Below are 26,411 nucleotides of genomic sequence, written 5' to 3'. Positions count from 1 at the left end.
GTAATTTATTTGCATTATTTATTGTCCTAGGTCAGCATAAGCATACTTTCTATGAGATACATAAACATCATCACCTCTAGGCACTGAAAATATTCTTTAATAACTCACTGGAAGAAGCACGTATATAAAATTCCATACCATAATTAACTGCACTCCAGGCTCCCTCTAAGTTCATTTCTATACGTTGCAAAACATATTAAAATAAATGCAGTGTTGTGTGAAGCTCTGGAGGCGGACGAGTCTGATTGTAAATAGATTCTCTGCAACAAAGTAGTGAGCATAGTGAGTGGGCTGCATGCTGGACTGCTTGAGGAAGAGGAGCGCTGCATATTCAGTTTAGTATGAGGCACTTATTTATTTATTTAATAAAATATTTCTTCAACTCTGTGTTAAAAAACTTCACACTATTCTACTGCTGATCGAAATTCACTCTAAACAAAAGCACTGCCTGTTCTTTTCCAACCTTCCAGTACGCTGCAGCTCTGGACCCCCGTGGCCACCCTGCTCCTCCTCTTCATCTCCTTCAACTAATCCATTTGGTAAAATGTTACTTTTCTTCCTCTTCTCCTGTTAAACAAACAAGTTCTTTGTCATGTACAAAATCTTAAGAGTCACGTGAAATCTTAAAGAGAAGAAAAGAAGGCATCAGGCATCAGACAAATTCCTACTAACTTGAGAGGGCACATTTTTTGGTGGCTCTATCCGTATGGATGGGTCCCACTCTCCCGGAGGCAGGACTGTCACTTGATCGAGGAATTCATCAATTCCAGCGATCAGATCATTGCGGTCTTTAGCTTTATAGGCAACATCATGGAAAACCTGGAAACACAGGAATAGGGAAGGCTGATTAAAAAAATACTCATCTTCCAAAATGATAATTTGTACATCAGTGAACTCGTAAACCTAACTTTGTTTTCTCCCACGTCTCCTTGGTGAACGAAGAATCCAAAAAGTGGAGAAAATCCTTGATGAATTGAAGTGATAGGAGACATGTTTAACAACAGCAAAACATCTGTTTGCAGACTCTCACACAACTCATGCACTATAATCCAAGTCTCATTTATCCAGTCGTATGCTCAATGCCTCCCAAACAGACAGCCCTTTCCGACTCGGAACTGACTTGAAGTTGAAACTTATCTAAGCTCCTTTCAAAGCCAGACTTTACTGATGCTGACAGTGACACTGACATTTTACCTGGCTGAACACAGGAGCTGCTGGTTCTGCCGTTGCCTCCATCAGTAAGTTTGTGCTGTTGTGCGACTTTGCTGAATCTGAACTAACCCTTTAAAACACCAAAGTCACACAATGACACAAACCAACTGATGGAGGCAGTGGCAGACCAGCAGCTCTCATGTTCAGTGAGGTAAAATTACTGTTTTTGTCAATGAAGTCTGGCTTCGAGGAGAGCATAGACAAGTTTTACTTTTAGTTCAGGTCCCCGTCAGAAAGGGCTGTCTGTCTGGGAAGTACTGAGTATACGACTGGATAAATGAGACTTGGATTATACAGTACATGTTGTGTGAGAGTCTGTAAAGTAATGTTGTGATATAGTGTTGCTGTTAAATGCATCATTTTTGGATTCTTTGTTCACCGGAGGCATGTGAGAAACACATCTTCTTCACAAATTCAACATAACACAGGTTAATTAGTAGATGTACAAATGATCATTTGGTGGGGTGAAGGTGAACTATTTCTTTAACGCTGCACTTCTGACTCAGACCTTAAGTGATTGCACATACAGTGCAGCATGTGCACTGTATGTGCAAGCCTCACCACTCCCACTGTATTTGGCATCCTTCATGATGCATACATATACATTACAGACTCATGAATATTGAAATGCAGGAATGCCTGCCAACCTTAACTGTAATTAAACAGACAGGCACGTTCACACTTATGTCTTAAGACTTACTTAAAGAAACAGTGTGTAAGATTTAGGGGGATTGAGTGGCATCTCGCAGTGACTGCAACCGGCTGAAACTTCACCTGGTTATAATTTTGTCAGTGTTCATTGTTCAGTGGGTTTTAGTGGGAGCCAAATTATCCGCAGAGGTCTCCGCCTCGCCACAAGAAACGGACCAGGTGATATTTAACTGGCAAGAACACTGAATGAAGCAGTTTCATGTTGAAAAAAATCTTCTTTTTCCAACCTTCTTGTCGTAGAGGGGCTGCTAACTGAGGTGCAAATGGCCCTATCTAGAGCCAGCATTACATTGTCCAATCTGGGCTACTGTAGAAACATGGTGGTGCTACATGGCCATCTTCCTATACAGTTCTTATTTTCAGGTCATCATACTCTAAAGCAGTGGCTCCCAACTGGTGGGTCGCGGTTCAAAAGTGGGTCACGGGTCCAATCTGAATGGACCACATGAGACTTGGAATCATTTCAAGTTTGTAAAAACACACTTTATGTGATGATTTTGGTTCCTGTGGTATGTTTATGTGTTTGCTCTCTCTCCCTCCCCTCTTTTCTGTTCTGCAGTGCATGTGTGTGTCAAGGGGTGTGGCTGGCTTCTCCTGCAGCAGCAGATGAGGCACACCTGTCTTCACTCACCTCATCTTCCTGTCTAGAAAAGCCTGGTCTTCACTCCACTATGCTGCCAGATAATTCCGTCATGTTCGGTAGAGCTCTGTGTTCCTACATTTTGTATCTTGTGATCAACTTGTTGCATAGCCCTATTTTTGCTGCCTGTTCTTCTAGTGTTGCTAGAGTTCTTTTGAACTTACCTGTGGTTTTTTCCTGTTGTGCTCAGGTCGTCCTTTGTGCCTCACCGTGTGCCTGAGTTTTTTCAATCCATCCTTCGGTGAATATTCTACAAGCCAGCCAGCTCCCTGCCTCCACTGCCTGCTCTTTTTGTTTTTTCGTGTTATTAATAAACCTTTTTTTGTTACTTACCTGCATCAGTATCTGCTTTGGGGTCCAAACAAAACCTGAACCTAACACTTTATTTTGAAGTACAGTGAATTTAAGGCACAGAGCTTTTATTTTAGAGTGCCATTTTCTGCTGTAGAGTGAAAGACTTACAGACAACTACTTGACAGAGACAGCGAACTAGCTTGGCTGCATGGCCAAACACAAGTATGATGCTGAATGGATTAAACTGCTTGGACTTTGAACTAAGGACAAAGGAGAAATCTGGACCCTGTGGCTGGACCAGTTGCAAACTACTGCTCTAAGGAAAAGATATTTATTATAATATATTCCATCTCTGCCAATACATCCCCCTGAATCCTACACACTGGACCTTTACCTAACCCCATATAAATATGCAGAAAACACCATACAAACACAGGACCTGCTCACTATGACACAACAGTGTTAATACTGACTCACAACGCTCCCCTATAAAATATCGAGTTTCATCAAATCTAGTCATTCCAATTCTCAGTGTATAACAAAGTTTGGATTTTGTCAAAGCCCATCTTTTCCTCCTCAGTGATGATGGATTGCAGCCTAAATCCCAGACAAAAAGGAGGACATGAGGTCTGACTAATCGCCAAAAGCATGTCATAAAAGCTCTGAGCTGTGTTTCATGCTGAGAAATGTTCCATCACTTCAGGAATTTGTTGAGTTCTGCTGGACTGTGAATTTATGCAAAGTGCCTGCAGAAAATCTGAGCATGACATCTGGTTGACATTCAAAACAATCCACACTCTTCAAAACATTAATGCATAAATAAACCGTGCAAGATGCTAACATGGTAATGAGGTGTTCTTCAGGGAATTCTTACCTCATCTGTCATTAGGGTTGCAATGGACCTCCCGATCTCATGATACTGAGGCGCTCTACCCATGGGACCTAAGAGAATAAACAGAAACCTAAAGGCAGAGACAGATTTTGTTTAATACATTGTCAAATCAAATCTCAATCAGAATTATCTAACTGAGTATCAGCCAGGGTTCAGCTGGGCAAATAAAAGATATTTATAGCTTATGGAACTGGTTTAGTTCAATCAGCCTGCAGTGACCTTGTGGCGATTGGGACTTCAGCCAGCCCACTGAGTATGACCGCTGGTGAAAGGCGGACAAATGCCACCACGGGCTTGTTCAGAAATTCCAGCTCTCCCACCAACACGTTACACGCCTCGGCCCCCACCGGGATCTTCTTCATGAAATGAAGGTCTATCTGAAAGAGAAAACAAAGTACAGTGTTTAGTGCATCATATAAAAGGCCTTGACGCTCTTTCTGCTTTGCTTATTGTCTAAGCTGCTTTAACTGTGAGCGTGCTTTGATACGTTAAAAAGACAATTCATGTTCGAAAGTGCATTCTATAAATAAGTCATTTTTGTTGCTGCCTCACATTAAGCTCTAAATAAAATGTTTAGACTGGATTCTAGTCTAAATATAGTCCAGCAGCTGTCCAGGCTTTGTTTATCATAGGACATGATATTTAAATAAGTCGCAGATGTGTTACAGGAGCAAAAAGATTACAAAAGATTATGAAATATGTATGTTAGTCTGAACTGGGATGGGGTATCTTTCATTCCCCACAAGAATGACCTCGACTATGAAACTGATCCTCCTACAGCAGCTATATCTGCTTTACACTCTTTAATGCAGTGGAACTGCATTGTACAGAATTTTTTTTGGAATATTAAAGGTGCTAATTTTTCAGCGATAATTATGTAGAGTTGACAAGTGGTGACTGAAGTGTTGTTTGTTCCATCATAGAGTTCATGTGGCTCTAGGGCGACCATCCAAAAGAATATCTGTGATGTATTAATGGGTCATGACTTCCATAAACACTGTTACTGTGCTGATTTTTTAAGTCTCGCAGTTAATACTCATTATTTTTGTTGTGCACATCAAGGAAATGATAATATGTGGAATAATATGCAGCTGCTGCAAAGGGGGGATTTTGATTGCAGCTGTGTTCATAAATAAGGCACCATGTGGATGTTTCTGTACATTCAATTCAGCTGTTCTAAAAATACACTCACATAAGCCGAGTGCATTTCATTAATGTTTAAATGAACAGGGAAAAGCATGAAAGAGTTATTAACAATGCTGACCTGGACAATAGGTTAAACTCCTTTACATTATGAAGGAGGGTTCAACATAGATTTTATCTTAGTCTTTGCTGTGTGTGGTTGTCATGTGGTTGTAATACTTAACATGGTTATAATCCTAATCCGTTACTAGGTGAACTTTCCATTAAGAATAGCCTACCAACAATGAACTCCTGTTCATTGTTCGAAACACACAATTAAACAACAGCCTACTGCATATTTGTCAAATATGACGTCCCTTTAATTATAATTTGAATATTAGTTTTATTTAAGTTAACCCATATTTAACAAGGTAAGTCCCATTCAGATCAACAATCTCTTTAACAAGGGAGATCTGGCCAAGACAGCAGCATACAAAAGAGTTACAGCCAAACAACCACACAATATAAACAGAGAAGATATGCAGTAACATGTGGAAATAATAGAACACCTGTGCACAATGATAATGACCCAACCGACTCATTCATCCTTGTACTTATGAGAGTTTTAGAGTCAGGTAGAGAGCTTTCTTTCCCAGTTCAGTCTGTGCACCAGGAACAGACAGCTGAACTGCATCTTGAGATCTCAGACTACAGTCAGATCTCTGTTCAGTCAAAGTAGAAATGTATGAAGGGAGTTTACCCCAATGTCAGAATTTGAGGTAGATTTGTCAAGCCATGTTTCTGATAAAACAATTACATCAGCATCAGTAGAAACAGCCCTGATTCAGATAAAATATAACTTCTTTTTTTTTTAAGATTATTTTTTGGGCTTTTTTTGCCTTTAATTGACAGGACAGTATGAAATGGGGAGTGAGAGAGAGAGTGGGGGGTGACATGCAGCAAAGGGTTGCAAGCCAGAATTGAACCTGTGACCACTGCAGCGAGGCATTGCCTCTATACATGGGGCGCTGGCACTATCCACTATGCTACTGACGCCCCAGCTTTTTTTAAAATACTGTCCACATTTAGGTGAATAAAGTCCGACCCAGACCGTGCTTTAAAGTCAGCCAGTCTATCAATCTGGCTGCATTTTTTGGGACCCAGGTTTAGCTGCACATGACCTGATGTTAGTAACAATGATAAAATTAAAAACCTTCTCTTTAAAATAGTCACAAAAGTCAGATGTAGAGTACTCAGAGCTCAAAAAGCTCTAATAAAATGAATCCCTTTTGACATTGATGCAAGATCCTTTACATAAGTACAAGTATTAATACATTAAATTCAAGTGAACTGCCAGCATTTATGATGACACGTAAGAAAAGTAGTTTATTTTTACTATATGCAAATTATATCAAAAATTTCAAAGGTACTGATTTTGCAGAAAAATTGCCCCAGTGACAATTATATATTATAATATGGTATTATTGTTATTGCTGATGCATTGATGTGTAGGCAGCACTTTATTGTTCCAGCTGTTAGAGGTGGAGCTTATTCTTATAACTTAATATATTTTCAGGTGTTTTAAGATGATCTGCATTGGTGGAGGAAGTACTCAGATGTTTTTCTTAAGTAAAATTAGTGATACCACACTGTAAAAATACTCTGTTACAAGCAAAAGTACAAAAGCATTAGAATTAAAAAATACTTAAGGGTACAAAAAGTAAAGTAGACCTACTCATTATGCAGACTTGCCTATTTCAGAATAAAATATATCATATTATTGGATTATAATTATTAATAAATAATCTGTACATAACTTTAATGCTGCAGCTAAAGGTGTGATTGTGATATCTTTATACACTGCAGTGCTGGGTAGATTTATGTATGATACAAGTACTTTATTAGTGGGTTTATATTTTGGTATTAATAGTTTGAAACTGTAAATTATCAGATAAAGGTAGTGGAGTAAAAAGTACAATATTTCCCTCTGAAATGTAGTTGATGTAGAAGTATAGAGCAGAAAGTACCTCAAAACTGTACTTCCTTTAAGCCTCTAATAATGTTTTGTTTTAACAAAAATAAATATTGCTGGTTTTGTGGGTTCATAAATGAGAATTTGATGCTTTTCTTTGTCATACATTTTAATAAACTGCATAGCTTTGGATTTTTGCACCGCTGGTCAGATAAAACACACCATTTGAAGATGTCATCTTGGGCTGTGGGAAATTACACAGAGCATTTTTCAGTTTTCTGACGTTTATTGATATTTATTTCTTGATCGAATAGTCAAGAAAATAATTGGCCAAGGTCAAGGTCAAGGTCAAGGTAATGGATTACGAAATGGACATTAAGATAAATTTTCTGGTATTATGCAGATGACTGAGAAGCGCAGTACACTATGTATTACAGTGTATCTGCACAGTGTGTGTTGTATACCTTGCTGAAGTCCACAGAACTGTTCTCTCTGCTGACGTCCCCTTTCCCGTCTGGACCCGCTAACTGAGACTGCGAGGCCATCATCTGACCTGGATAATCCAGACAGCAGAATTATGAATCACTTCCAAAAATGTGTGAACATTTCAGCACCCGATGATTCCAATACATACAATGAGACTGAGCGAGTATACAGAGAAACAGGCGTGAGTATCACCCACATAGATCAAAGAGGACAACATTTACCGGTGCTACTGTGGATACAACCACAAAGATTTTCATTTCTGTTGTCTCAAAAAAAAACCAGGCTCATTTTAACATGATTACTGCCAAGCTGCCTGACAGGTCTGGCCTAATTTCTGTATTCATTAAACAGCAGGGTCAAAAATTAACACTAATTATAGTGTTTAATACGCTCACAAAGCATGGCGTGGAGCTTATCAGAGATTGCTGCTTTGAAATAAGCTCGAAAATGCCACACCAGTGAAATTAAATTACGAGAAAATGATTTAACAAACAGTTTGGTGTGTTCTGCATAACTCATTTTGTCATGTGAAATTCTGGCAAACCTGGAGCTTATAAAACATATTTGGCAAAGATATAGGCAAGTAATGCTTCCAATTACAAGCCTGTCCTGGACTAAATTTAGCCCAGAATACAACCAAATAGTTCTTGTGCTGTGAAGATCAACAGCAAACAAATTATCATATTTATAGATCGTACTTTTGCACATTGTTTTTTAATCTTCTTTTAAACTCGACCACTTCAACCCAACTAAAACAATCTATTTTGAGTTGCCAGTGTCAGCACGAACCATGAGAATATTTCCCTCTACAATATGTTTTTTTTAAAGTATAAGCTGGTATAGGGACGAGGGCACGCTGTGTAAACCAACACCTGCTGACTTCAGAGGGGCTGTGGCAGGTGGGTGGGCAGATGGTGGATGGAGGATAGAATCAGGAATGAAGAGACGATGGAACATAAGCAAGTTAAGACCATATGCATTTAAGGCACATGCACATATTGCATATTCACAAAGTACCTACACTTAAAGGGACAGTTCACCCAAAAATCAAAAATACATATTTTTCCTCTTACCTGTAGTGCTACTCATCAGTCTAGATTGTTTTGGTGTGAGTTGACTAGTGTTGGAGATATCAGCCAAAGCAATGTCTGCCTTCTCTTAAGTATGATGGAACTAGATGGCACTCGGCTTGTGGTGCTCATAGGGCCAAAAATGCATTTGAAAAACTCAACAGTAATGTCTATTTACAGAAGTCATGACCCAGTTACTCAAGATAATCCACAGACCTTGAAGTGAGATGTTTCATGTAGGAACTATTTTCTTTCTACCAAACTACAGCCGTCAACCTTATGACATTGCAGAAGGAAGCATGTATCTTACTAATGGATGAGAGTCTTGTGCTTTTTTGGGAGGCATTTGCCTTCAGTGCTTTTTGACAGAAAACCTTTTCTTGGTTAGGTTTAAGTAAAAGATCATGGTTTGGGCTAACGTGAACAGATTTCTGTCAGAAAGCCCTGAAGGCAGACTTTGCTCATGTGCAGCTCGTGCTTCTGACAGCACAAGATGTGACCATAAGCTGTAATGTTAGCTAGCTCAGTGGTGCCACGGATAAACAGTAATTTATATTATATATCAAGAAAGGTTTTTGTAAGATAGATATGTACTAATTACTATTACAAACATATACATGGGTTATTTTTGTGTGACAAAATTATAAGGTAATAACAATGGTATGGCACAGTGGTGCAGTGATTAGCATTGTTGCCTCACAGCAAGAGGATTCATGGTTCGATCCCGTGTCAGTGTGGGTTTCCTCCGGGTACTCCGGCTTCCTCCCACAGTCCAAAGACATACAGGTTAATTGGTGACTCTAAATTGTCCGTGGGTGTGAATGTGAGTGTGAATGGTTGTTTGTCTCTATGTGTCAGCCCTGTGATAGTCTGGTGACCTGTCCAGGGTGTACCCTGCCTCTCACCTAATGTCAGCTGCGATAGGCTCCAGCCCCCACATGACCCTCAAGAGGATAAGCGAAAATGGATGGATGGTTTATACTTGTAAGCCTTGGATAAATGGTAATTTATATTTTATACCAAGAAAGGTGACCCCTAACAGGATAAGTTGCAGAAAATGAATGAATGAATGAATGAACCATGGTATATTTAGAAAAGTCTTAGGTATAGGTTTATCTATATAAGGAAGCTGTCTGTTTCATTTCACTTAGTAACTTATGGAGAAGGGGTGGGATATAATAAGTTTATACTTTCTCCCACTCCTTTTTGAATGTGTTAATCAAATTAACTATACATTGACAATTCCTTATTATTATTTGTAAATGCATTTTCTTTGTTTCTGTCTGTCTGCTTGTTTGTATGTTCAAGTCTTTTTTTTTTTTTTACATGTTTGAAATAAATATCAAATCAATTATCTTGAGTAACCAGGTCATGCCTCCTGCAAAGAGACATTGCTGTTGAGTTTTTCAAGTGTATTATTTTGCTTGTGGTGTATTTAACACCACAAGCCAAGTGCCATCTAGTTCCATTATATTAGAGAGAAGGCAGACATCTCTACGGCTGACATCTCCAACTCTCGGCAACTCACACCAAAACAATCTAGACCTACCGACCACATTGGTTACAGAATCCAGGAAAGCAGTGGTTTCCAGTCTTTTTGACTTGGACCCCTTCTCACACTGTGCATATGCAAGCAGCAATCTCTGGGGCTGAAAGATGAAGCCAACAGTGCCAAAAAAAAAACTGCAGTTCTCTGAATGGCCACTTGAGGCTAGCTCCAGAATTGAGTCAATCTCCATAGACCCCCATGTTAGAATGTCCAGTTTCATAGCAGAAATAAACATGTTTGCAGCCTGGCACAAAAAATGGTTTTGGTGTCTAGAGCCAATTTCAACACTCATGACAGCTGTACAGAATTTCAGAATTTTCATCTAACTCACCTGTTCACATTTTACTAAGGTGTAAAGTTATGCATAATTTGGGTACGCACTTTGGGTGGCTGGCAGTCTGCCAACGGTGATTTCAGTTTCTCTGTCAGATTTACCCTTTCGTCCAAATATGGTCACATCTGGCTCCAAAAAAGTAAAATGGCAACAGCCTAATTGCCGAACTCGAGGCTTGAAAACGGGACTTCACAAACCAGTGGTTGATGTCATGGTGGCAGCTCTGGTTTTCTCACCATTCTTGTCCAGGTGGAGCTCTGATGCCCGTCGACCCATGTCAGCAAGGGAGCGTACAATGGGCAGGCGATTAGCAAGCTTCTTTTGGTTCTGGTGATGGTGCTGCTTCAGCAGTGTTTCGCGCACTTTCTGTCGGAGCTCATCTCCCAGTGGTGAGTATAACTCCTGGTGGTCCAGGACCATGTCTAAGGTAGACACAGAAAAGCTATTTGTATTCAGAGATTCAGGGCTCTAGCTGACTTGAATTTAACGCCAAGAATGAGTAAGGTAACATTTACTATAGTGAATTAAACAAATGAAAGGAGCACAAAATCTGTCCGTCTCATTACAGTCATTACCTGCAATCTCTTCGATGGTATTGGCCCTCATGTCGAGCAGCACAGTGCTGTTAATGATGCAGCTTCGCAGCTCAAACAGGCTGTGTAGAGACAGCGTGGCTACGTAGGGTTTACTCCACCGCTCTCCTCCATCCTCCACATCCTCCTCAAACTTCAGCCACCTGTAACAGGAGTTTGAGAACCAGTCAGGATAGAGGCCAGCAGATGGCAAACTGGCCAGCCATCTGTTCAAGCTGCGATAACAACACTCGTTCATTCCGGGTCCCTCTCTCCTCACATTTAACTCCTTTACCCCCCTTCCTGATCGCCTCTCATCAGGGTAGCGCTATAAATAAAATATGTCTGATTCACCATTTTAACAGAGAAGACCAGAATTCATTTGATAAATAAATTCATCTTGATTAACATTAACAGATAGAAACAAAAAGTTAATTCCCAGAGCAATTCCAACAATGAATTGTGATTACTTAATGTAATGGAAACACAAACATGAGACACACAGCTACATCTCTCATCAGTGTAAGTGGAGTCATGGGCATGACTGCTCCATTCAATCAGAGCTTTCAGTAATGACATGTGGGTCATGACTGTGTGTAGATGCTGCGTTAATGACATGACAGTCTTGCAGTACCTGGCACTTTCTCTCCACTCAGAATCCTCTCCGTCTTTAACACAGATTTCATCCATCTCTGTGAAAAGGTCATGAGGAATATGCTCTTCGTCGTCATCCTCAGTGCCCAGCAGGAACTGCACTCTCTGGGAGGGAGTATCTGGGAACAAAAGAGATTGCACTAAGTGGCTCAAACTGAAATGGTTATATCTAAAGGGGGGACACTACTATGAATTGGGTAAAACTTTCAACTGATAGATATCACCATGAAACGTCCCCAGATGATTACACCAGGACAATTATTTTTTGTTTTACAGGTACCATAAAACTTCCATTAAAAGCCTGGTCCCAATTAAACGCCTGGTCCCTTTTACTAGCCCAGTGTGGCTACACATTTTGACAAACAAACACCTGGTCTAGTTGCTGAGTGGTTCATTTTTATAGAAGTTCTCTGGATGTATAACACTAGGTTGTTGGTTACCCACCTGTGCTAACATTATGTGTCAATATGGAGATGCTACATACTGTTAGCTCAGTTAGATTCTCGACAGTTCAGTCCTTCAGGTCATTTTACAGAAACCATGAGCAGCAAAGAATAATTCATTCAGATTTACTGGCCTGGTAAACAATAGAGATGAAAAAAAAGGTGGTCACTCCCGACCTCTGACGCCATAATGAAGTCAAATTATGTGTCCATTCATCAATTACCCATTAAGTTCTTTGTATTTCTTTAGTCTGTAAAAGTCCTCAGATCAAAAGAATCAAAAGGGTTTAATCCAAGTTTTCTATATTGCTTTCACAGGATAAAGTGGTGTTGTGTCTGTATGCTGTAATCCTGGGGTGTCATAACACTCTCTGTCTACTGACCTGTCTGTCGGAGCTAGATCAAATGAATGATTCAGAATTAATATGTTATCTGAAGCCTAATCTTTATACGAGTAATATTCATAATGGTTCAAATAAACAATTCAATTTTATTCACCATCTTTGCTGAGCAACAGTTCTGTATAAAAGGAATTAAAGACGCCTGTCCCAAATATAGGCCCACTGAGTTCAGCGATTTAAGCAAATAAAAGCGCAGGCTACTAATTGCAGTTTTACAGTACTCTGAAATTCTATGTTTAAATATGCAAATGAGGCATTGTCTAATTAAATATTCCCTTTTTGCATAGATACACAGAACAGAAATTGGAATATTGGATTCCACCAGGTTCAAATGTTTTGCTTCCTTTTGTTGATCAGAGGCAATTTAGGATTTTCTTTTATCACCTGTTAAGTCAAGGAATACTTTCAAAAGCCATAAAAATCAATTTTTTCATACATCAGGCTATGAATGACACATGGACAAACTCTGCCGTAAAATCCCTCAGGATATAGATAAAATTGGAAAGTCTAGTGTAAGTAGTGCTACTGGGGTGGAGATTTGTGATTCAAAGTATGAGAAAAAAGTGATTGAAGGTACATTTGATAAAAAATTTGGTAAAATCCCATACAATTATTAAGACAAAAAAAAACACTACGGGTGAATAAGATAAAATGTAATCAATAAATATTATTATGAAACTTCCCTAGTTGTTTACTTGCATTAGGACAATTGTTTTTTGCATTACAAGTTTTTTTAAATTTTGTTTAAATACACAAACTAATTAAATACGCACCTTTGCATAAATTTATAGACCAGAAATCTTAACTAAAATAACCCTAATATGTATTTTGGATGTTTTCTTCCAACTAGTCTGAATGAAGACATGTTATGGAAGCGAAACAGCCCAACATCCCAGAATGGACCAGTGCATAAGAATTATGTTTTCGCCTGTAAGTATGTAAGAGAACATGATCAAAGGTAGAAATACTTTTTAGTCTCAATGCTATAATGCATGCAAGTACATGATTGTAGCTCGTACCATAAACAGGAGACTCTCTACCCTCCACCAAGATGGGGGCCCGTTCCCTGCTCTTTTTCCTGTGTTTGTTTCCATGGTGATGGTGCCTGCGATGGCTGCGGTGCCTGGTACTGCCCAGGGGGACGTGGACCCCGATGTACAGAGTCCTGTGGCCTGGGGACACATCGCACAGCTGTTAGAACACTGCAAAGAGTGTGTGTGTGTGTGTGTGTGTGTGTGTGTGTGTGTGTGTGTGTGTGTGTGTGTGTGTGTGTGTGTGTGCGTAAGCATAGATAATCATTATATTTTCAGTGATCACCATTAAGCACTGCTTCTTTGTGTTACTCCATTAAGCTTTATGTTATCTATCACAGGGTTTCTGCTACGTCCTGAGTGTTTTTATTGTGATGAAGTGCACTGCTCATGCAGATAATACATAATAATGCTTACTGCTGCTATATAATGTACCATGCCACATTGAGCAGCAAGTTAATACCACCTGTCATGTTTGTACAATGAACATTATCAGAAAAAGGCTGCTTTAATAGTCGAGGTCATGAATAATCATCTTGTTCCCAATTATAGGTTAAATAAAAGAGGACATATCATGATCTCCTTCAGGTCCATGCAGATACAATAAATGCTCTGACCATAATACTTGGTTAATTACAACTGGGCCTGAATTAGGGATCTTTTACTGACAAAAATAAATGCATGAATAAAAGTGTGTTCAAATGAGCTTTAAACTAAACCAGCTGTGAGAAAACATGTCTAAAGAGTTATTTTGGTCAACAGGGCCATGTAATTTAATCATGAACGACATGCACGAAAAAGTAATCTAATACACACATATACTAATGATTTCTATGGCATGAAACTGCAGTGTGATATAGGGCTGTTACAGTATATATATAGTATGGTATAGTATCTATATATAGTGTCTTTTAATGTAGGCAACACATGAAAACATACTGCATGAAGTGAGTGCATATGGCTATGACAAGGAAGGTGTGAATACACATCAACGACATGATGTGTAAAATGTAATGTTGCAATTATCCAAAAATGAGAGATGTATGTTTTTATCTTTTGCTATTATTCATAAATGGCTGTGCATACATACTCATAGCCCGTTGCGTTGGTTGTTAATTCATGCATCCAGTCTTTTTACTTTCTCAGCATCTTGCATAACTCTGTAGCTTATGCGTGTCCGTGTTTGTGTTTGTGCAGGTATGAGACAGCGTGAGTAAGAGAGGAAGAGAGGAAGAGAAAAAGAGCGCGGGAGAGAGAGAACACGTCTGTGTTTGCACTCGTAAGTCAGCCCACTCAGCTCACTGCAGTATGACATGAGGATTAGACGACCACATGCAGTGCTTTCCAGAATGATTGGCTAAAATGCTGGGTATATGCATGGCACAAGTTATTCATTAAGGTATTCTGTAATCAGAAAAACTATTACTTTGTCTTTTTTAAGTTTAAAGCCAAAATCATGCCCTTACCCATGCATGTTATTCTGAAGTACTGGATATATTATAGATATTGTTAGACCCTTTATTTAAATCTATTATGTTAACTCAACTGAGGTTTAATATAGCAGCATCTTCACAGATACGCTATGCAGGATTTCTCTAAAAAAAAAAACATGTATAGATTCATAGAGATGTAATCCCTCACTTATCATCACTTATGACTCATTAGAAGTGTTTGGCGGTGTATTTTCCTGCAGAGACTCTGCTCTCTGCCTGTATTTTCTTATTTCCTGTGCATGGGACATTTATGGCCATGCACCCCCACAGCATTCAGGTGAGGCTGAGGCTTTATAAAAAGGTAGCGACCAGATGCCAGACCATAAGCTCTGACCTTGCCACCTTTCAACGTTTGGTCATGGACCTTCGACATCCAGATACGACGTGAAACGTACCCTGGATGCATTGGTTGTTGACACTCTGGAATGTGGTGTCAAGTTCTGCCTGTTAGATGCATTGTGTTCTTTCAAAATACACGTTCGTTTTCACAGGAGATTTACCATTTACATACCGTCTCTTTCAAAATAAAGGCACTGCATCAATACAACAACGCACATTGATGTTTTTTTTCCTCCAACAACTAACGCACATGGTTAGGCTTTAGAATCAGAATCGGAAAGCAAACAGCACTCTCCCAGGTGAAAGTCGGTGTTTGTTGGACCCATCCACCAACACTCCCGCCTGCCATACGCAGACTTTCGCCGCCTTACCTTCTGTTCATGTCTTGCCGTCTTTCCCTCAGACGCCACCAAGCGCCATTAAACTATGTCAGACGTTAAAGGACACCTTTTTTTGTCAGTGTCTGATGCCGTTGAAAAGACACAGCACCAAAAAAGAAAATGCAAATATAGCGAAGCAAAATGCCTAATGAAAGTGACTCTGGAGTTGACTTTACTATTACTTTGACTGGTGAGTGTGTGTAAGACAATCCTGCATAGTCTACCTTTAAAGAAATGCCATAAACAATATGACCTTTGTTGCAACTACTGACACATTTAAAAAAACAACCCTCATGTGTTTTGCAGCATCTCAATAGCTCCACTTACTACAAAGATAATAAAACTTTTTCAGTTTTGAGGCCTCTTATTGTCCTTAAGCTCTGGGAAGGAAGTGCAAAGAAGAAGCCTAACAATGAGTTTCTCGCTGATCAAATGATATGTTTTCAGCAAGTGTAAAGTTCAGTTTAACAGCGATGCATGCGACGCACAGCACCCACGCTTACAGTGTCACGCTGCACATAAAGGTCACCTACATTATGGCCATATTTGATAAATAACTGTAGTGGCTTGTGATTATTTTAAAGATAAAAGTAACACAAAATGTTTAACCTAACAACACCACACTTGCTTTATACTAAAAAGCTCAAGCCTTTTAATTTCACTGAGAAGCTGTGTATTGTTCTGTGCGTCTGCAGATACAGATGGGGCCAAAGTTATACAGTCATGCTGTTTGTATCTTGTTTTGATTGTCCATGTTTTTCCAGCGATTATGAAATGTCTGATGCAAACTCAGCTCACCCACAGTTTCAACCTCCCACTCTGCTCTTGTCTTTTAACTATGAAAAAGCTGTCAAGAGGAAAGCAGCAGTTTTAAGGACAGAGTGGGTGGACTCAGCTACAGCAGCCTTTCGCTGCTTGGAGCTTTTTGTATACCAGATGCACTCAATCAGCGCAGTCCAGCTACCTTCGAGATCCTCCTGCCCAAAGTTGGTTCCCTGTTGGGAGCGCGTTCCTCCTCGGTCCACCACAGCCTCGTCATCATTCCTCTGTCGGACACAGACACATATTCAGCATTATAACAATTATTCAAGAGCACAGTCGTGCATTATCTGAGCTGAAACTGAACATGAACACTGATGTATCCCAAACACAGCATGAAACAATGTTTGTTGACTTGGTGTTGCCTCGCAGTCCAGGGCATTATGAACAGACACATTACCCAATTGGATAGCAAGGCTGCCATGGAAACTAATTGCACGTCTCATCCTGAAGAGGAAAGTGTATCATGTTAATACAAACAAAAAGCTTTTCATAATGGGACAACAAATTAGCAGCAACCTGCACTGGGACCTGAGCTCAAATGTTTAATTACTGCTTGATTTCAAAAAGTTAGGGGAAGTAAGTTTCTCCTCACCTCCCTTTGTTTTTCTTTTTTCATTTTAATCACTGACTTATCTTTCTTCTTCTACCACCCACACTTACCCAGTTACAGTTACACTTCTTCTTGACTGGACGAGATAAAACCCAGGCAGTATTCCAGTTTTAGGATTATTAGCTCTGATATTATGGCACTAATTCTCGTTGCAAAAGACAGGTCCACATGGAGGTTATACAAACTCCATGTTTTTTTAGCAGGTCACGCAGACATTCAAATACAAAAGTGACAGAAAAAACAAGCATTGTGAAAAGAACATAATCCTCAGGTCAGAGCTTTTGTCGGATTACAGGAGAGAAAACTGAACGGCCGCTGTGTCAGCAGGAGAGATTTCCCGTGGACCGTCCTGTTCTACAGAAACACCTGGAGTCGCACTGAACACCCGTCCTCTCTGTGACACAAGTTACTAATAAGCACTTATCACAACCAAGAGACATGCAGTCATTGTTACAGCAGGAGTTGGATCAGAGTACATTGGGTATATTTGAACAGAGTCAGGTCACAGAGAGAAGCAGCATTCTGTGGTGTGAATGTCGGCCTGCTTATGTAAGTTATGCTACTCGTAGAAGGAGCTGAGGGGGAGTAGGTAGTAAGAGGAAATCTGTAAAAGCAACAGGAATCAGTATTTGTCATTACAAAGTGCATGGAAGGATAAAAGGATAAAAAGTCAACACCTGATTATTCCTCTTCTATTTAAAAAAAACTACCTGTGATTCATTATGTTTTGTAGGTTTTCAGTGGGGCTGCCACTCACAATTATTTTCATTGTTAGTTCATTTGTTGATTATTTTGGTGGCAGTTATTAGAAATGGATAAAAGCAAATAGATGAACAAAACAAACTGAATATTTTCTTAATTAAATTTTGATAACTGTGACAAAGTATTGACAGAAAGCTTTTCATGAAAATGTCTTCATATATCAGCTAAATCAAAAGAAGAACTATTGGCTGAATAATGATACTTTGGCAAAAGTATGGAAACTAACATTGGCAGAAGCAGTGAGAGAGGCTGACCATGGCCAGTTAGAGGAAAGGTGAGAGGACGAGAAAAATTTTAAACTTTTCTTCTAAATTTTCTACTTGTGCTTTTAAGAGGAGGTCCTCATGTCAGTCCGAAATGAAATGAAGAGATGTGGACCTCTACACCAAATGTCAAACAAAGGCCATGTTCTGACAATACAAATCAGTAACATTGCTATTTTGCATTTCCACAAATAGAATGAAGGTTTCACAAATCTGCAACTGGGTTTTTAAGAGTCTCTGGTTGTTTTGGGTTAGTCTAGTCCAGATTTGACAAGTCTCAGTATAGTGGGTTTTTTTTTTTTTATATATATATATACAAACCTGGTCCAATGTGGTCGTTGTCCTGAAAACCTCTAAAGAAACGCTCAGGGAAGTATCTTTGTGCTTCATTTAAATGACATCGGGCAAGTTAGCCAGACATAAATTTGTGAAGCCAACCAGTTAATCTTCGTACTTTAAGTATTTTGTCTTGTAAAAACCCAACAATAAATTTACTGTTTGTTTCTGTGGCATCTTTTTATTATCGTTGTGCTGGATCAAGCTGTTATGGGCTCATTACTGCCCCCTGAGGCCAGAAGGTGGAAAACACCCACTGGTACTGGACAACTGGTGTTGTAGTGGGTGTTCTTTTTCTTCTCAAGAGCCACAAGGGGCAACAGTGAGCCCATACAAACTTCGACCAACGGTACAAAGGTGAGATTTATGCTTTATCGTAAGTGTTTTCAAACAGTGTTCTTTGGTTTTACAAAGGAAAAGCATGTTAACATTCTAATGCTAGCAAGCTCAAAAGGAATTTCGTTATTCAAATTGTCATACAAAGAAGAGTTGTGCATTGGGCATATGAAACTGTGAGGTTTTGGTAGTGCTTAATTAACTCAAAATTATCAGGATAAATGCTCCATAGTTTGGATTTTTTTTTAAATGGAGTTCTTATGAGGTAGTTATCCATTGTGAATGTATTACCGGCAGTCGATGGTGGTCAACATGTTTCTAGTTTGGAGAAAAAAGCAGGAGTACCACCACAGAAGCTACGCCATTTACTGCTGTGGATGGGGTCGACAATAAAACATATTTTGGCCACCTAAAAAAGTTCCACATAAAACAATCAATATCAGTTTTTATGTGCGCTATATTGAGAGTATTTCCAGTGCTTTATCTTTCCATCAGACAGAGACTGAAGCCATACTGACACTCTCTTCAAAGCCAGACTCCATGAAGAAAAACAATGATTTAACATTGCTGAACACAGGAGCTGCTGGTCTACCACTGCATTGATCAGTTATGTTGTTTGTGTTTTTGTGTGACTTTGGCATTTAAGGGGGTTAGTTTGGATTCACTAAAGTCGCACAATAACTCAAACTAACTAACTGATTGAGGCAGCAGTAGACCAACAGCTCCTGTTTTTTAGAGACCCAAAATTACTATTTTTGTCGATGGAGTCTGGTGACTTTTGAGAAAGCAGAGATGTGGACTGAAGCCAGTTTCCTTGTTGGAATGGTAAAACAGTTAACACTACAATATTGCATACACTTAAACTGTTCTAGATGGGACATTTTTAGGTGACTAAGATACATTTTATTGCTGACCCCATCCACAGCAGTACATTGCTTAACTTTTGTGTTGGACTTCTGCCTGCTTCTCCAAACTGGGTGTGTGCCAACCACTATCTACTGTATGTAATACACTGACTGTGGGTAAGTACCTCTTACAAACCACCTTTAAAAAAAAAATCTGAACTATCCCTTTAATGTATTTACCATTGTCACAAGGAACCAGTGGTTGCCCCTGTTTTCAGATTGAATCAAAGCATTGCACAAAGTGTTAAACAACTGCCATATAGCAGAGCAACACAGGTAGTGTGGTTGAAACAGGATTAATAAATGCATATAAAATGATAGCGAAACCCGCCGTTGCTACTGAAAACATTCATCAAACAACTGATTTACTACAGTGTTTGCTGTACAATCTGTGAAATGTATAAACATAGTGTTGATTAGTGCACCATTGGGCTTAGGAGTAAAACTCATTTGACACTGTCATTTACTGTAAATCCACGCAGCAACAGCTGGGATTGAGAAAGCAAACAAACAGACATAAAGAGAGCTCTGCAGAAGCAATCCTGTCTCCTGGAAATTACAAACAGATTCAGAGCACTTATTACAGTAGGTACTTTCATCCTGAAAGCTTGCTTGATAGATCAGCTTTTCCCTGAGCCATCTTGACCACCAGTTGACCATTGGGGCATTATGTTAATGAAGGGCACTGCTGGTCACAGCTGCAGTGCCACATGGGCTGGCCAGGCCTCAAGGCTGATGCTGATAATCTGTCAACAAATACGCCGGGCATGGATCGACATCCCTGCTCAGATTAAACCAACAGTATTTGTTACTAAAACACCAGACACATTAGTCCATACTAAATGTAAACCACCATTATATGTGAGCACTGGTATATTTCTAAAATCAGACCTATAGATTTTATCATTTTTAACAAGCACTTCTAAATACTGAGTTCACTTTTTCAAAGCTCTTTACATAGACAGCACAAAAGAGGTCAATGTGGACTAAACTGTCATTGCTAAAATGCATTCAGTGACCACATCTTTCCAAATTCACCACCAAGTTGATCGTGTCAGTCTAATCTGCCTGACTTATTGATCCTTTATCTCACAGAGGTTTGTTACAACCCAAAGTCCGACCACGACTCTGAAATATTGTGCTGTGCATGGATAAATCGTTGGTGCTGTCCATGGTGCTGAAGTAGAAGACAGATTTGTAAATGTGCCTTTTTCTCTTAGTGCCATCAGTCTGTCAGTTTCATCTTGGACCTATAATATTCTCAAAACTATGCATCATAGATGCTCAGTTCTGTTCTATACTGTAGCCCAGTGGTTTCCAACTGGTCCAACCATGGAGTCCAGATTTGTCCTTAGTCATTAGTTCAAGGTCCACACAGTTTAAAATATTCAGCGTCATACTTGCATTTGGCCATGTTGTTGAGCTAGTTTGCTGTCTCTGTTAAGTAGCTATCTGTTAGTCACTCACTCTACAGCAGGAAACGGCACTTCAAAATAAAAGCTCTGTGCCAGATATTCACTGTAATTCAACATAAAGTTTGTTTTTTTAAACCTTGAGACATTTGCGAGTCACTTGCAGTCCAATCAGAATGGACCCACAACCCACTTTTGAACTGGGAGCCACCAGTTGGGAACCACTGCTGTAGCCCATATACTCTACAGAGTGGTGCCACCTTTATGATTAAAGTGGCAAGTGGTAGCATAGTTGCGGAAGAGCAAGAGGATCACTGGGGGTGGTAATCACCAGAGATCCCACAATACGATATTATTAGGATACTTAACTCATGATACAATATTACTGGGATTTAAATGTGCTGCAATATCTTGAGTATTGCAACAACATATATTGTGATTTATTATCTTTTTTTTTGAATTGCAAATTATGTGCATCTTTTTTTATCTAATGAGGTAACTATTTCAGTCTGTTCATCTCAGAGCAAATAATTTTTATTGCAGATACAAAAAAGAAATTGATTTCATTGGTCTAATAAGCTACCAAAAGTTTAATTTGTACTTGCAACTTACTTACAACTAATACTTGCCATCTATGTATTCATAGTGTCGTCACACAAAATAATGCTGCATGCTGTATCAATTTTTGTCCCCCACCACTAAGGATCAAAAAGACATGCTCAGTGTCTGTGCTGCCAAAAATACACCCCCAGACGAAGTCACCTCTGTCCCAAAATATTTCACGGGAGACACCTGACTACGGTTAAGGCATCCTGCAGCAATGTCCTTTGGGTGGTGGACATGAGTGTGTGTGTGTGTGTGTTGGTTGGTTGGAGGTGTGAGGGCAGGGGGGTGTTCCCACAGAGCCATCCGCCACATTAAAAATTAACAAAATCACTGGGTGCAAAAGGTCAGATGTGGGTGAGAACTTGTGGCCAAATGCAGACGACAAGGTTGACTAGCACTGGTGCATGTCTGTATCTGTAGCTGTCCTATACAAGTATGTATAGTCAATATGTGTAGTTATGTGTGGCATTACAGGGATTATTTTAGTTTCGGTTATAATTACTCTGCAAAAATGGCAACAGAAAAGCCTATTGTAGCATATGGCTGCATTTGTGATTCATATCTGTGATCTTTATGTTGTAATGCTATCTGTAGTTAGTCTTTTTTTCTGGTTCTGGTTATTGTGTAATGAGTGACAAACTGTTACAGTTGGGAGACAAATGTTGTCCGCGTCCAGGAACAAGATTTAATTCTTGAGATGCTGCTTTAGTGCATTTTGGATATTAGATTAACTGTTAAAGGGGATAACTGGGCAAAGACATGCTTAGATGTTAACACACATACAAGACAGATTGAGCTACTTATTCAGACACGCTGATCAGAACAAGATCACATCAGTAAACTTGGTTCTGAAGACAAAGTATGTTCTGAAGAAAACTGGGAATCCAAAGAAGAGTTCAAGTATAGTGGTCCAATTGCCCCTCAGGCAAAACTACACCCCACTGATGCTTTTTAGACTATAATCATCTACTCAACAGCAAAATCATGTTACAGGGCTGGCACACCACACAGCTGAAGTGATATCACAGGATGTGGCACATACTTGGATCTGATCCCTACAGATGGCTGTGGCAATTTTGGAACCATCAGTGGCAGCAATATCATTAACTGCACAGGCTTTCATGTGGCACAAAATACACTGTAATCCTTAAATGTTTCTGCTTTAAACGTCAACATCCTGTAAGAGGACACATTAGTACTAAATTTCTTTTTTTTTAGAGATGCTATTTAAGGTGTTTTACAGCATTGAGCCCTCATTTTGGCAGACTTAATGTCTGCATCCACCGCCAGGCTGCGAGCTGGATCAGTAGTGGTCAGCAGGAGGAAGCTGTTCTCCACTTTGGTATTTTTGCCAGGATTTTACGCTCATTTGGGGCACAGAGGGTCCCTTTCTATAAAATGTCCAAAATTTCTTTCCTGTCATTTACCCCCTGTTAACCTCATAACAATCTGAAAGTCTCAGTAAGCTCAGTATTTCCTTGTCCTACCTTTTTGAAGAGCCAAGGAGCCTCCATGTATTCAGAATGCATGAGCTCTCCCTCTGTGTCCCCTGCTGTATAATCAGTTTAAACAGAGTGCCACACAGTCTAAAAGCTGAGCTGTGCAGTGCAAACTCCTGCTGCCCTGCTTCACACCATGCCTGACAGACAGTGCTGCCCTTCTGTTGTGTCAAACAGCTGTAATTTGTGAATGAGCATCTTTCGACAGAGCCACCAGTCTCCATCATGAGATTATAACTGTGACATCATCGCTGCTGCCCAGGAGCATCTCATCAGAGACCAAGTTTGATTCTAGTAGCTGCAGCAATTAGTCAATTAATCGATTAGTCAATTGTCAGGCAGCTATTTTGATGATCAAATAGTTGTTTTAGTATTTTTTTTTTAAGCAAAACAAGATGCTTTTCTTTGTCATACATGATAATAAACTGAAAAGCTTTGGATTTTTGGACTGTTGGTCGGATAAAACATACCATTTGAAGACGTCACCTGTGGCTGTGGGAAATTACACAGGAATTTATGGTGTTTTTTTGAAAAAACGATTAATCTTTTAATCGAGAAAATGATGGGCGGATTAATCGATAATGAATATTATTGTTAGCTGAAGCCCTATATTCACACAATCCCTCATTACTTCACTCTTTATATGTATGTAGGGCAATATCATAATATTTTGACTGAATGCCTCAATATCCATACTGTGACAATATTGTAGGCAGTGGTTCCCAAGTGATGGGTTGCAGTCCTAAAGTGGACCGCAGGTCCATCCTGAGTGGACCACAAATGCCTCACAAATGTGTCAAGTTCGTAAAAAAAAAACTTCATTTTGAAATACAGTAAATTTCTGGCTTAAAGCTTTTATTTTGAAGTGTCATTTCAGTGAGTGACTAATGGACAGCTACTGGACAGAGAAGCAAACTAGCTCAGTAACATGGCCAAATGCAAGTGTGATGCCGAATCTGAACTCTGAGCTGGACCAGTTGGGAACCACGGTTGTAGGGTTCACTACTGGTGCTGTTACAAAATATTTACAGAATGATATTTCTGATAAATAATCACCACTAGTGTGGATATAATGACTAAGAAAATAAATAACTAACAGCTAGAGGAGTCTGGTAAGTTCAGAAAATTACATCACTTCACTGTAATGCAGCCCATAAAACCAGGAAAAGAACAATTATGATATGACGATATCTGAAATCTAAGACGATATCTACTCTATATCACGATATCTATATAATATCGATATGCTGTCCAGCCCTATATGAATGTAAGGAGTATTTCTGCAGCTCCACCTGTCAGTCTGTCTTCTTCTTAAACTCAATTTGACCTACAAAATGTACATTTAATATGTTGGTTTTTGATTTCAGCATTGATCCTCATAGTGGTAGAAGCCAAAAAAGTCCAGGAAATGTAACTCACCAAACTTCTTTGCTCGTCTGATGGGCCCAAGAAAGAATTGCCCTGAAAGATAATAAATCATCACTTTAGTTTAACAAGTAAAAGGGTTCATTTGGCCACTCAAAACACTCTCACATTCAGACATGTGTTGCTCCAAATCAGATAGAGATTAACTCTGAAACGATATTTTTAGATTCTTAAACGTTCAGTGACTGTTAAGGCCAGGTTGCGACCTCACATTTTGAAACCAAGGCCACATGGCTCTGAGAGTACCAGCAAAGAAGCTCAGTCAGTCTAAAACCTTCAGCTAAATGGAAAAATCTGTTTTTGATGTAAACAGCATATGGATAATGACGACAAATCTCCAGAGTGATGAGCAGAGACCAGTGGGGATGGGCCCACGCGTGTCTGAGAACTTCCCCTGAGAGACTTCTTTTATATTTACCAATTTCTCAACAAAAAAATACTCGTGGAAATATTGTTTTTCGAGGGATGTCTGTGTGAGCTATAGTTGCCTGCATTTAAGCACCAGCCACCATACATTTGCTGCATTTGACATAAACCTTAATCTAAGTCTTAATTTTCTGACAGCATCAAATGACACAAGGTCACTTCTGCCTGAATTTACTATATTAATCGGACAGCTGTCCTGACAGGGATTTGGCATATATAAAATGCTACAGCACAAAGTAATAGGACATCCTTTAATCACTCCTACAGCCTACATGTTCCTACTGAACAGTCACATACTGACACAGATATCCTCCTGGCAGTGCCTGTTTCATTTCAGAAATGCCAAGATTAATACACATTTTGGCTCTCTAAAGAAATTGATTGAAGACAGAAAAATCATCAGTAAAGCAATATCACACTGCCATTCCTCTTTCTGGGGTGAGTGGAGCTCTGCAGGTGAGCTGCTCCTTCTCAGAGCTCCACAGGTAGCTACTTTATCACCTGTGGAAACGTGACTTTAACATTTTTTGCCCGCGTTCTGAGCGTGCTTTTAATGCCATATCTTAAATGTTACCATGAGTCTTCTGACAGTATATGACACACCGATTAAGTTTAACAGTCTGGGTAAAAAAGCGTCCTAAAATATCAATTTGCATAAGTAAATATTTGTCCACCATGAGATCAGGGTTTCTTACCGTAGGCAGCAGCGGCTCTATCTGAGCTCCTTGCTCCGTGGTGTCCATCTTCCTCCCTCCAGCAGTATCACTGTATCAGAGAGATGGAGCAGTGTGTGTAATCCCGGGCAGGTGTAGCAGGAACTGAGCGACCACGCAGCGGTCACATGTTTATATCATGGTCGGTCAGCAGCTCGGTGGTAATTTGCGCCTCTCGTGCCGTCCGCGCTCATACAAACATGCGCGTCTGTGCCAGCTGACGCGGACGCGCCACGGTGTTCGCGTTTGTTTGAGACGCAGAGGAGAGAAACCGTGTTTTCTGGGTAAAATGTTCTGTGAGGTGTGCGTGTTATATAACAGTGTGTTTGTGGTTTTTATTAGACTGAGTCAGTGAGCATGGTTTGCAGAAAATGCTACAATCCAGCTCTGCTCTGCAATATGTGGCTAGTGTTTGTTCCCTCACATTTTCCATACAGTATCACACTCATACTTCACGGGAAATTACGCTCCAAAAAGCCAGGTGAAGTTATTGACGTAAAATCATCTTGTCACTCAGAAGATTGCATATTTTTTGACTGATATTTGCAAAATTCTGTAGATAATGACTCTTAAGAATGTGACTTATATAATCATAAGACAGCTTTTTATCTGTGGCATCCTGCAACCTTGAAATGAATTTAAGATGTAAAGCAGATTTAATAATGCCAGATCATGCACTCCACTGGGGATGCACACAGGAA

At 39.6% G+C, this 26,411-nt stretch overlaps 1 protein-coding gene across 2 annotated transcripts in view; it reads right to left on the bottom strand.

Moving 5' to 3' along the window:
• Positions 1-26,023, bottom strand: part of slc4a10b (solute carrier family 4 member 10b) — a 36,185-nt gene extending 10,162 nt beyond the window's left edge. Inside the window, exons 1-12 of one of the 2 annotated variants that reach the window (XM_049593998.1) lie at positions 25,693-26,023; positions 24,566-24,607; positions 16,560-16,641; positions 13,372-13,524; positions 11,489-11,627; positions 10,858-11,018; positions 10,519-10,704; positions 7,308-7,396; positions 3,969-4,126; positions 3,732-3,819; positions 673-819; positions 464-567 (exon numbers count right to left, since the gene is read on the bottom strand). In XM_049593998.1, coding sequence (XP_049449955.1) covers positions 464-567; positions 673-819; positions 3,732-3,819; positions 3,969-4,126; positions 7,308-7,396; positions 10,519-10,704; positions 10,858-11,018; positions 11,489-11,627; positions 13,372-13,524; positions 16,560-16,641; positions 24,566-24,607; positions 25,693-25,740 — 1,397 coding nt within the window. In that variant the 5' untranslated portion in view covers positions 25,741-26,023. The remainder of the gene's footprint in view (positions 1-463; positions 568-672; positions 820-3,731; positions 3,820-3,968; positions 4,127-7,307; positions 7,397-10,518; positions 10,705-10,857; positions 11,019-11,488; positions 11,628-13,371; positions 13,525-16,559; positions 16,642-24,565; positions 24,608-25,692) is intronic. The other variant, XM_049593997.1, reaches the window with a different exon arrangement.
• Between the last annotated feature and the right edge of the window lie 388 nt (positions 26,024-26,411).

This window comes from Epinephelus fuscoguttatus, linkage group LG13 (genome assembly GCF_011397635.1).
Source record: "Epinephelus fuscoguttatus linkage group LG13, E.fuscoguttatus.final_Chr_v1".
Lineage (NCBI taxonomy): Eukaryota > Metazoa > Chordata > Actinopteri > Perciformes > Serranidae > Epinephelus > Epinephelus fuscoguttatus.
This window is presented reverse-complemented; position numbering and strand designations above follow the sequence as displayed.